The 12,960-nt window shown below is 39.6% G+C and overlaps 1 protein-coding gene across 1 annotated transcript in view; it reads left to right on the top strand.

Moving 5' to 3' along the window:
- The window catches only part of LOC136858558 (very long chain fatty acid elongase 7-like), a 188,072-nt gene extending 175,501 nt beyond the window's left edge, over positions 1-12,571 (top strand). Inside the window, exon 8 of the mRNA XM_067138187.2 lies at positions 11,847-12,571. Within this exon, the coding sequence (XP_066994288.2) occupies positions 11,847-12,011 (165 nt within the window). The 3' untranslated portion in view covers positions 12,012-12,571. The remainder of the gene's footprint in view (positions 1-11,846) is intronic.
- The last annotated feature ends 389 nt before the right edge of the window (positions 12,572-12,960 follow it).

Raw genomic sequence — 12,960 nt, 5'->3', positions numbered from 1 at the left:
TAGTTTCACACAAATAGAGCACTCCAGACAGATTCTGGTGAAAATCAAAAATCAAGGGAAATTTGCACATTGTCCCTAACATAGTTTACCTATAGAACACAATTTTGTATCTGTCTCAGTCAGAACTCTTCATCCTTGATGTTCATGCCATAAAAGTAAGTATCAGCTCAGCATGCATTGTCTAAATGACCCGTGAGCTCCCCAGCTATTCTTTACGACAACCGTATTAATCATTAGAAGCAACTTCTTGGACATGGTATCCCTCAGTCATCACTCACTACTGTTTCCAACACACCTTACGGGAATTCAAAATAGTATTCTATCTTTGTTTCTCGTACTTGCTAGGATATTACCAATTACTAACAATAAACTGCTCCTCACGAAGGACTTGTCAGAAAGAAGGAAATGGGTCATCCAGAGAGTTAGCTCTCTTAATTTTACGTTAACATGACAAAAGAAAACTCGTGACATGCATTATTTACAGCATTTATATATTAACAAAAGGGAATACTATACTGTATCCCTCCCATTATAATTTATCGTGCTAAGAAATAAAATGACATCTACTCATCTGAATGGTAGTCGTTTTCCTTCAACGGGAAACCTATGCCATAGTTTTGCTCGTCCATTCTCTCGGCGCTGTAGACAAGAGTATCAGCTTTCGAATTTGGTCTGTGACAGTCCATCATCCCGATCGTCTCGTTCAACTGCCATAAATCTTGAAGTAAACCAATTGGTATCAGCTCCAGCACTCGTCACACGTCCTATTTGTCTACAACGACGCATACAAGGAATTTACACAGGAGTTTCCCTTATGTAGACAGGTCACTCTAATCAAGGGTGGCACGCATTAACACAGGGAATAGGGTGACTCATGAGGCTTGAGAAACCCTGTCCCCGAATAGCGGATTGTCCTTGTCGAGGCTCTACTACCGCCGAATGTTACTGCTTTCGAATTGGATATCACTAATTTACTGATAGCGCGTAGTAATATATGACGGCATTGTTCATAGCCGACTCCCGCTATTCATTTATACAAATGTTTCTAGCGGCTTACTTAATTTATGCACAGCGCTGAGACACTTGCTTAGCCTCGATTGGCTATTGTTCGTGTTCCTAACATACAGTCCCCAGAAGGTTTTACAGTTTACGGTAGCGACGGGCACTCACTTTGTCTTTGTAAGTGGTCAATAGACTGTGTTCAGCGAGGGCCGGGACAGGCCTAATATCGTCAGCTCGCTGGTCCATGGGGGTGAGAGATTCCTTCACGCTTAATTAAGGATATCGGCTCCGTTAATAACTGTTGAAGGTATTTCAAGGTGGCATATTTTAGACCTCAATTCCCTCTTTCACTCGAGCCAAATGTGATCGCAATCCGATCGGCAGTTTTTAAATAATCAAGCTCCCTGCATTAATTAGGGCACTCGCGTCCTTTCGAGAGAGGAGCTAACTCTGGGCACAGTTCTCCGCATGGGAGGCGCGCTATATTTACACGTGTTAGCATTATGTTATAGCTGGACATGTGGTGGCTTCAATTCGCCCTGTGAGTAAAGTATTCCGTATTTTCAGTCTGGTATACACATAAAATTCAGCTCAATTCATTAATATGCCTCTGGATCAAAACACCATCGGGGCAAAATTCGACGTCGGCATACGTGATACCTACAGAAAATCCAGGAAGTTTTTTCTATTATTGTAGAAGCCTTTAAAATAGGCACAACCTCTTGGCGTGTTATACTGTCGCTGCCTCGCGTCTTATCTCCTACTCTCTCTTACACTTGAGAGCGCTTTTCTGCGGGGTTTGGTCTAAGCCACACTGTCCCATTGTTCGCTGGGCTACCTTTTTCGGGTCCAGTTCCGACCACACGCCGATCCAGTCTCGGGGATGTTCCTTTTACACAACATGCTACAAATAACGCAATTCCTGAAGTGTTTTTAATAGGATGGAAATATACAGACGCTGTCAATGAGCTGTACAGGACACTGTATGGTTTTAGTATTCTGCCATTCAAGTATCGGTTGCTCACCGCTGCCGGAAAGCTCGATGTGCTGACAGGACATGCGGGCAACGTGTATTTTGAAAATTATAATTCACTTATGAGTGACTAGTATAATATATGTCACACTAGTAGTATTTATTTATTTATTTATTTATTTATTACTATTTATTTATTTATTTATTTATTTATTTATTTATTTATTTATTTATTTAGTTATTTATTTATTTATTTATTTATTTATTTATTTCAAAGTGTCTGTACAGAGTTTGTCTCCATGTTTTACCCTGTGGAATCTCTAATCCTAAAAAAGTTCTTTCTGCTCAACTGACCAGACAAATAAGAAAAATCAGATAAGCAAACATAAAAAAACAATATAGTAATTAGAAATAAATGGCCCACTGTCAACTCACTTCCGGAGATCCGTTAGTCCTGGCTATACGGCAGCTGGAAAAAACATAAATTAAGATAAAATAAATCATCGGAAGTACGGCACAAGAAGGCTAAAGACCTTCACCTTTCTCCTGGCTAGTCTCACAAAACTAGCACATTCCATCTCAGTTATTGCCCTATCTCTTGACCTAGTCAGGTTTGCTGAGCCAGCCATCACGTTACAACACCTGCCACGCTAGTGTGTCATAATCCCCACACATTGCATTTACCACAGGAAATACTTCCTTGTTACCAGACAGCATTACCTGACTTCACCTCCAAAACAATGTCTTCTCGAACAAACATAACCACTCTTACGTTCACTTATAATTCAAATACCTCCTGATCACTCTTTGACCAGCCTCCATCCACCTTTCAGCCAACCATCATTACCTCACCAAACTTCAGCTCAACTTCTTCAAAACAATGTTCTCAATCAACCATAATCACTATTACGTTCCCTTATAATTCACATAACTCTGATCAATCTTTTTTTTTTCATCCCACTCCATCACCTTCCAACTTTAACTTGATTAACAAACATTAAATCAAATCTACCTAACTATAATCACACATATCAAAATCACACTTAACCACTAAATTCACTATATATTTCAAATCCCATTAACAAGCACACTCCACCACCTACCAATTTCTACATATTCTTAACAAACCAGACCATCTTTCCTTATTTACAATCACTCCAAATATCACCACGCCAACTCCACTCTCCTTCCAGCCTAATCCTTAAATATACTTAACTATAATCACTCCTAACCAAATCACACTTTACAACTAAATTCACTATGTATTTCCCAACCAATTCACTCTGCATTTCAAATCTTCACAGCCACTATAACTTCCTCATTCTTAACCAACCGAACCATATTTTCTTATATTACCACCATGTCTTCATCCACTATTTCCTTCCTTACTAACTTTACTTGATTTACTCATCGTTTTTTCATTCTCCACAGATCCCTTAGGCTCCTGCTCCTCCCTTTGTTCATAAACACTTCTATTCTCGCCCTGTCTGATCTTTCCTTTCCACTCTGCACATCCATTCTTTCAATTTCCTCTTCCCTGGCAATGTCCATAGCTGCTTCTCTAAACATTTATATTCTCACCCTGCTTTCCTCTTCACTATGCACGACCACTCTTTCACTGTGTTCATCTCCCTGCCTTTCCTCGCTCAACTTCCTGTTTACCTTGGTTCCTTAATTATCACCTTCTCCTTCACCTTATCGCCTTCTCCGACAATGCTTTCTATAACTTGCCTTTTTTCCATTCTCTTCCCCATCACTTCTCCTTGCTTCAAATTCTCTTCTGATTCCCGTAATTTCGTCACTGTCCAAAATCTGGTCCACTGGCCATTGGTTACCACTAATTCCTGACCCCTAATGTGAACTCGTAATCCTTGAAGACTGGCCCTCACTAAATGTTTTTTTAAGGGTTTCTATATTCTTAATCCCTTCTCTTCCCATGTCTCTCTTATTCCATATTTTTGTACTCTGTGTATTACCCGCGTTTCTTATCACTATTTCCGCCGTCAGGGTGGATAACAACTTCACTTTTATCGGCCTGATACCCTGCGCTTTACCTCTCCTTTCCACATTGCCTATATCAACTCCACTGAAGTTAATTTTCATTCTGTTTTGGATGACTTACACAACTTTGTAATTTGTCATCAACTTGTCCTCTCCTTCTTCTTCCGACACTCCGTATATAAATAATCATTTCTTCCTACGTTCCTGGCTACTGTCTTCCATTTCTGCCTTCAGCTTCACCACCTGTTCTTCCATATTCCTTAATTTCTCTTTGAGTGACACAATATCTCTCTTGTTGTTTCCCACTTCGGTCATTATTTCGTCTCTTTTTCCCTGGTTCCATTGCCTTATATTTTCAAACTCTTTCACTTGTTACTGAATCATATTTTTAATCTTTTCAAATGAGCATACTTCTTCCACAACCTCCTTTACCACCCTTATGACCTACACATCTTATCAGCTCATGTTGCCACTGGAATTCGGGCCGGGGTTTACTTCCACGCCCCCTATAACTAGCAGTACCACCAATATCAACTCACCCTTTAATCCTATTTCCACTTTACCTCCTTCTTTCTTGGCTGTTTCTCCCCTGTCATCTTCCGATAACTACCCGATATTGTTCCAAGCCAATCATCTTTCTCCTCACTCTCGTCTTCCCTCTTGCACTCACCGCTCACACTCCACTCCCGCTCTACCAGCACACTTGACCCAGTACGTCTGCACTCGATGCTTGCTTAGGCTAGACTGGTATATCAAAGTAGTAGTAGAGAACCAATGTACACATATGTGTGCTTTGAGCTTGCATCCGGGGGAGTGGGTTCGAACCCCATTGTCGGCAGCCCTGAAGATGGTTTTCCGTGGTTTCCCATTTTAACACCAGGCAAATATTGGGGCTGTACCTTAATTAAAGCCACGGCTGCTTCCTACCCACTCCTAGGCCGTTCCTGCCCCATCGTCGCCATAAGAGCTTTCGGTGTCGGTGCGACGTAAAGCAAATAGCAAAACACACACATATGTGCACAAATTATTTTAATTAAACAATAAACATAATAAAAATCACCTGCAGCCAAACTGACCCTGGCAAATTTTCCCTTCACGTAGTCCCTAATTAATTCAATAGGGTTAGATTTGCAATAATAACATATAGGTATGCGAGAGGAAACGAAATAAAAGGGTGTGGAATCTGACCATAAACTGTTATAGGAAATTACCTCAGTTGATAGCTTGATTGGAGGCCTAAAACAAAAGTATTACAATAAATGTTACAGCCATTCTTAGCAACAGGAAGGCATGCAAATATTAGAAAACTGCGGTACATTACGAGAGTGCGCCTCCCTTCTCAGCGTAACGGTTTATGTTATCAATTGACGTCCTCGGGCCTCGGTTTCGGTTTCCGCCACTGCCAGAAACTTAAGATGGCAGGAGGTCCTATATGTAGTTGAAATGGCATATACAGCTCACCTCCATTGTGGTCCGCCTGAAAATGGATCTGCACCACCTTGGGTTGAGTTTATGATTATAAGAGAGTAATTATAAATGTTATTTAATGACAAACATATTTGAATAAGTTACGAAAAGTTTACATTACAATTATCAATAAAACCGTGTCTAAATGTTAACGAATCTCAGAGGTCATTGAATTGTATGAAATTAAAAATTATGAAAATGATTGTCTGCCTCTGTGGTATAGTGGTTATTGTAAATAGCTGCCACCCTCAGAATCCAGGGTTCAATTCCAGGTACAAAATAAGGTACGAGGGCTGGAACGGGGTCCACTTAATCTCTGGGGTCAACTGAGTAGAGGGAGGGTCGATTCCAATCTCAGCCAACCTCGAAATATTTTCAAGTGGTTTCCCGCTTCTCCTCGAGGCAAATACCAGGATGGTAACTAGCTTAAGGCCTCGGCCGCTTCGTACTCTCTCCCTTCAAATCTTCCCATCCCCTACAAGGCATAGCGGATAAGGCCACCTGGGTGTGGTCCTTGTCCTCCTCCCCATTTGTATTACCCGATCCTAAAATTCACGCTCCTTGGCACTACCCTTGAGGCGGTAGAGGTGCGATCCCTCGTTGGGTCCGAAGGAAACAGCAACCCTGGACAGCAAACGGATTTAAGAAGGAAAGAAAGCAAGATTACCGGTAGTACAATAAATTACCATCTCAATAAACTGACAAACACAATTTTATACACAAGAATTGAAGTTAGCCCTCTTTCCTTCGGGGCCTTTCTGACACACGGGAAAGATTTCGGGGAATACGGGAAATCAAAGTGTGTAGGGATGTTGTTCCATTTTATCAGCTTCCTTCCACCTGCTCTCTTTACTTCGAATTTACATTCCTCAAAACGAACTGCAGGAATAGATTATAATCAGTATATTGTCAGTAAAAAATACTTTGATAGACAAGCTTTTTACAAAAGCAAATAAGTTATGTCAAAATTGGTGATTATTACTTCATTTTCTGTAGCAAAATTTGTACTTATCTCACCCAGCTTTGAACGCTCTATTGGCTGCCACTTATTACGTCGGCAATTCTGCACACTTTTTCTCCTCATAATCTTGTCCTTCGGAAATTTAAATAATTTAGTCCCTTTAGATGAGTGACCTTTACAATCCGAAGCGCCAGAATAACCCATTATAACTTTTACCTCATTGCTTTGTCTAACAAGCAGACGACAGCAAATAGAGAGCTTTGGTCATAAAATAGTCACTGCCACAAAGAATTCTGGGAGCGTGACCAGCCCAGCGTGACCAAGGTGTTCCAAAAATGTTTCTGGTGTCTGAAATGGAGAGACGTTATAAAGCGAGGTACAGTGACCTTCTTTATAGTTTATTTTAGCTGCCTAGTGAGACTGATTACCTCACAACGAGTAGGTTTACTTCGGTTACCTTGATAAGGAATACTGCAATGTATTCGAAACGTAGCCACCTTGTACATTAAGTTCAAAGCACAGAAATAACTAAAGAGTAGACTAACTGCTGACACAATTTATAGTTGGATACAGAAGTAATAGGTAACATACATGCTGCTCGAGACCATAAAATTTAACTTCTGTTGCAAATAAATTTCTACTTCTTTTATCATCCAAACAATTCGACTAATTATATTACTTGTAAGAAGTATAATATAATATAATATAATATAATATAATATAATATAATATAATATAATATAATATAATATAATATAATATAATATAATATAATATAAGCTAAGCAAATCAGGCAGAAACAAGGTAACTTGTTTACAGTTTTGAAATCTAAATCAAATTTTATGAGAGTATTTTCAAGGAATCGTTATCAACCAAATAAAATCCATAATGTTTTACGTCGGAACCGTTATCAACCAAATAAAATCCATAATGCTTTACGTTGGAACCGTTATCAACCAAATAAAATCCATAATGTTTTACGTTGGAACCGTTATCAACCAAATAAAATCCATAATGTTTTACGTTGGAACCGTTATCAACCAAATAAAATCCATAATGTTTTACGTTGGAACCGTTATCAACCAAATAAAATCCATAATGTTTTACGTTGGAACCGTTATCAACCAAATAAAATGCATAATGTTTTACGTTCATAATAGTATAAACACGATTTCAATACCGCAAAGCTAGATCAAACTTGTACACGATAGATCTTGTAGGCTGTATATACCAAAACAATAACACTGAACGAAACTGTGAATTCCACACTTTACGCACTTTGTGTTAGTATTTTCTTGGCTTTTGGGGCGAGTTTCTCTCCCTCGGTTGCACAATTATATTTGTAACAACTTTTGCTCTTGCTCGAATTTTACAGGCTTGATTTAATCGTAATGTAGAAAGGGGATGTTCTAGCATCAGTTCTTGCATTGGTCTGATATTGTTCTCCACACAGAACGATCCTAAGCCAAGCTCTTCATCGCTTAATGACTAATACCTCCCATATCCTTTGTAATCTGTTTGTAATCCCTTGGTGTCCCTCGGCCATTATTATCCCACATGTCTCCTTCCAAAGATAATAATCACGACGTACATAACTCATAACGTGGCCGAGCAACTTGTCTCCCTTCTCACTATCATCTCGTGTAGAATAACTACACGACTTTAGAACACCATGTTGGGTCAGAGACAATTCCGTGTAACAAAATGAAATATTTAAACAAATAAATATCGCTGGACAACGAACTATCTCAAGGGTCGGTTCTTGCTCCTTTGTTGTTTAGTTTAAATATTGCAGACATACCGCAGACACTTTCAAGGAAATTTGGATACGCAGATGACTGGGCAATCGCTATCAGAAAGCAAAGAGTTGAGCAAACGGAGGATATCCTGACAGAAATCCTTAAGAAGTTCACACACTTCTTTAAACTTAAGTTTCTGCTTTAGTCTAAGCAACAAAATAGCTAATAGGGAGCTAAAGGTGTACATGGACAACCGGCAATTGAGACTCAGTAGATACCCTAAATATCTAGGAGTCACATTGGATAGAACGTTGTTCTATAAAAACCATCTCCAGAATCTAAAGTAATAACTCGCAATAACATAATTCATAAATTATGTGGAACAACTTGAGAATCTACAGCTACAACTCTACGATTCTCACCTCTAGGGTTGGTTTATTCCACTGCCGAATACTCTGCTGCTCACTGGTTAAATAGTGCCCACACAAACATCATAGGTATTGAACTGAACGCTACAATGCTTCTCATCATTGGCACAATCAAATCTACCCCCATACAGTGGTTACTAGTGTTAAGTCATATTCCTCCCCCTCCAGATCTCAAACGTAAAGGTCTTCTTCTAAAAGAATTCAACAAAATAATGAACAATCCGGAACTGCCGATACATTATGATATCGTTGATGCAAATCGATGGCCTAGAATGAAAACCTCGTATCTCACCAAATTCTTCTTATCCATTATTTCCCTTAAGACTGGTTACGCCTCCCAGCCACGCATGAATATGCAGTCCATCAGAACAACGTTCGTTGTGTTCTTTCTTTCTATGCCGACGTGTGAAGGAAAATGAACCTTACCGTACCGTACTATAGGAAAGTATGTCTGCGTGACTTATTTACTAAGTCCTAGAGTATAATTTTTATAAGGTTCATTTTACTTTACGCATCAGCATAGGAAAATAAACCCAACGAACATTGTTCTGATGGACTGCATAACCAAATGTGGCTGGGAGGCGTGACCAGTCTTAAGGGAAATAATGGATAGGAAGAACTTTTTGAGATACGAGGTATTCAGTCTAGGCCATCGAAATGCTAATCGCCTGCGTTCGAGAAAACCACCAACAAGAGATGCCGTGAATTTGAGAAGCAGCAACTACCAACGTTCAGTTGAATGGCAGAAGTTACTCAACGACAAATACTACCCAGCAATGCCTCCTCTGAAGAAGACGCCACCACCTGGTTTCATCCCCCTTTGTAGACTATGGTCCTCACTGAACAGGATTCGAACCAACCACGGAAATGTGCAGCCTTCCACTACAAGTGGAACAGAATTTCAACGTCTAAGTGTGACTGTGGTGCTACACAACAGACGATCCAGCACATCATCACCGATTGTAAGACAAGAGAGTATAATGGCATTATTTGTGCCTTTGCTCTCGCGATCCCAAAAATTATAGACTTCATTCAAAATTTAGAATGATTTACGTATATAGAAGTGTAGATCTTACCAAAGACAGGCATTGTATCTCTAGCCATACGCTAAATAAATAATAATATCTTCTTACGCATACCATCAGCCTCAATACGCGCAGTCATGTGTTGGGATGAGTCTAGATATGACGACCGTTTTACTCTAGCTGGAAAATATGTTTCGAGTGTGGTCCCCACGTTGAAGCACTTTCACCACACTGCCGTAGAAATTCACTCCAGCAAGGTGATATTTGTTCGTATGGAATCGGCAGGACATTTCTGTTTGTCATCTACACTCTTGTGGTAGAAATGCCAGGTCGCATGGATCTCCGTTTGGGTGGGGAATGTAGAATATGTCCACGGTCGTAAGAAGCTACAAAATAGGGTCCCGGGGGCTCCCGATTTGGAGCGAGTGCTGGCGACCACAAGTCCACTAATTGCTTCACTTTCTTTTGCCTGCCTCTACCTTTAATATTACCCATCAGATCTCCCTTGGTCAACAATTATTCTGTTCCAACCGCGAAGGTATTAGGTTTGCGAGGTCTCTCGAAGGCATGGAAATACGACTCTTGTTCAAAGCTTTTGTGCCCCTCCCCGTTATTTTACCAACTCCTTTTAGAAGGGTTGGACCTCTTTCAGTTTTCCTTCTCTTTGGTGTTAAGAAGGAATGCTTGCTGAGTGGTACTTCCTCCTCTCTTTCAGGGAAATAAGATCCGCCTCTGTAGTGTAACGGTTCGTGTTATTAGCTGCCGTCCTAGGAGGCCCGGGTTCGATACTACTGGTATGTGGTTGAAATGGTACATGCAGCTTACTTCCAATGGGGGTGTATCTGAAAAGAGCTGCGCCACCTCGGGATGAGGACACGAGTTTACTTTTTAGGGAAATAATCACAGAACTTGACGACCAGTGTCGTGTATGGTATAGATAATGGTGATGACGACTGATGCTAAGGGATATAACAACTGAATCATACGGTTTTGGCGCATTGTGGCAAAAATTATCGACAGTGTTGAGGCGGGACGAGATTCTATCTCCGGGGGTGGCGGTGATAGAATACATTCACGGAATCCCCTGCCTGTCCTAGGAGCGACTAAAAGGGGGACCAGAGCCTATCAAATTAGGGGCGAGAGTTAGTGGCTATGGTTACTTTAGCCGAGTGTGGCATTGCTTTACATACTTGTGTTAGGTTCCACACGTTAATCTTTCCTATTTGACCGACTTTAGCCAACTGTTCTCTTTCGACCGCGACGAAATTATGTTTACGAGGCCTAGGATGTCTTTCATTTCAAAGTCCTGCCTGGCCTTCCTCTTCTTTAGCCAATACCTTCATACTCCTAAGGTTAGACCACTTAGATTTTCCTTTCTGATTAGCGTTACTCTACTTCGGCTTCTTGGCCGGATTTTGGTTCAACGGGTTTCGGGTTCGATTCCAGGCCGACTCGGGGATTTTAACCTTAATTGGTTGCATTCGTTAGAATGCATCTTAGGTAAGATCACATTCTCACTGACAGCCACGTCGCCTACAGGCCGTCAACCCGAAGAAGATCTGCACCAGGCTTCTACGGAGGTCGTACGCCATGTAGGAGAGGCATCATGAATAAAGTAAAATTTCATCAGATGTAAGTAGGTACTACGTTTTCAAAAACTACAAAATTGAAGACTCCAGATTGTAAAGACAACTGCATTTTAAGCACTTTTCAATAATAACTTTAGAAACACAGCGCTCATGGATTTTGGATATATTTCAACATAATTCTGGATAATACAAACAGTATATCCATACTCTTAACACAAATCGCCTTGGTGTTAATGTCAATTTCAAGTCTGTAAATTGGAAGAAGAATGTTTGTTGTCCTTCATGGACTCATTTTATTATGTTCAACATACACATAAAATATACCGTTCAGTAATTCTAGTGAATCACTGGCCGTCACTTACGTGCCTGTGAAGTAAACATATGATTATTATTACGTGGAATAGCATCTTACGGGATAATTTATCTGGGTTCACATATTACGTTCCATTTTTAATTGGTGACGCACCTTATGGCCTCCGAAAATAACAACGTTCGAAATTTGCATGGACGGATCTGTAGGGAGACAATGGAAGTCAAGTGGAGGAGGCAACAGTGGAGATTACGTCCGAGCAAATTTCGATCAGGAATCAACTAGGGTGTACCAGGTATGTTACTTTCTTTACAGCTCCTATTAATGTTCTATTTCTTTTCTTGTTTACAGATCCAGTTCTTCTTAATCGCCGTGCACAATTCGCAGATTTTGTTCAATAACACCTGTGGATATCCCTACGGGCTTGCCTTCCTTCTTGTTGTACAAACCGCCTTCATGTCCTTAATGTTCCTCGACTTCTATATAAAAACCTACATCAAGAAGAAGGCAAAGTGATCAAAGGTATTCATTAAGAGAATAAATCACGAGGTAGTTTTCTCCAGTCTTCTTCGTTCATATCCATTGAAATAACTGAAAACATAAACCTGCGTGAAACTGCATTTCTCTTTCAAGCTTGCCGCAACTCAAAAATGTATTTACCAATGTAAATTTGTAAAATATTTACGACGAAAAATAAATGATTATATTTTACTACAAAGGCATTGCATCTTAATGACCTCATTTCATACAGTAGTTTTAATTAGATTCACTTTGTTTTGAGAAGAACCCAAAATACAACTGCCGTGTGCTTATACGATATGTAATGTGTTGTTTCTTGGAATCTAAAATACATTAATAAACAGTTTTCAATCTTTTTGAATTTTGTATTTTTATTTCAAATTCAAAATGGTTCATGTAATTTACAAATTCAATTCAAAATATCATAGCCACCTTAGAAATGTATTTCACGGTATTAATTTTCAAACGAATGTCTAACATGTTTAATTGCAAGTACCTGGCTGACCGAGTGATGCTCGAAATCATTGTGATCTTTTACTTATACCAGTTCAACTGCAACAAAGGATAATAAAATATATACCAATTTATAAATCACTTATTTATTTTTAAATAGCTATAGTACCCCGCATTGCTTGGATAATTTTTGAACGTTTACCTTCAAGATTTGCATTACCTGTTAATAAAGTGAAAGTGATTTTTTGTAGATTTCAAGTTTCAGATTATTTAATTTTGGAGTAAAACTTTGTCCGTATGGAAGCCCGAATATTCTGAGAAATATTTGAACATTTCAAAGTAAATAATGGGTGAAAATTGTAAGATTTTACCATCACGCTTTCGATATGGTACACACGATTCCAACTGCCATTAAGGCTGACAGTAATCAGCCTTGCCTTGTGAATCCAGAAATAGATTTAATACTCATCATGGTCATACTTTTCACCCCATC

Source organism: Anabrus simplex, chromosome 1 (genome assembly GCF_040414725.1).
Source record: "Anabrus simplex isolate iqAnaSimp1 chromosome 1, ASM4041472v1, whole genome shotgun sequence".
Taxonomy (NCBI): Eukaryota; Metazoa; Arthropoda; class Insecta; order Orthoptera; family Tettigoniidae; genus Anabrus; species Anabrus simplex.
This window is presented reverse-complemented; position numbering and strand designations above follow the sequence as displayed.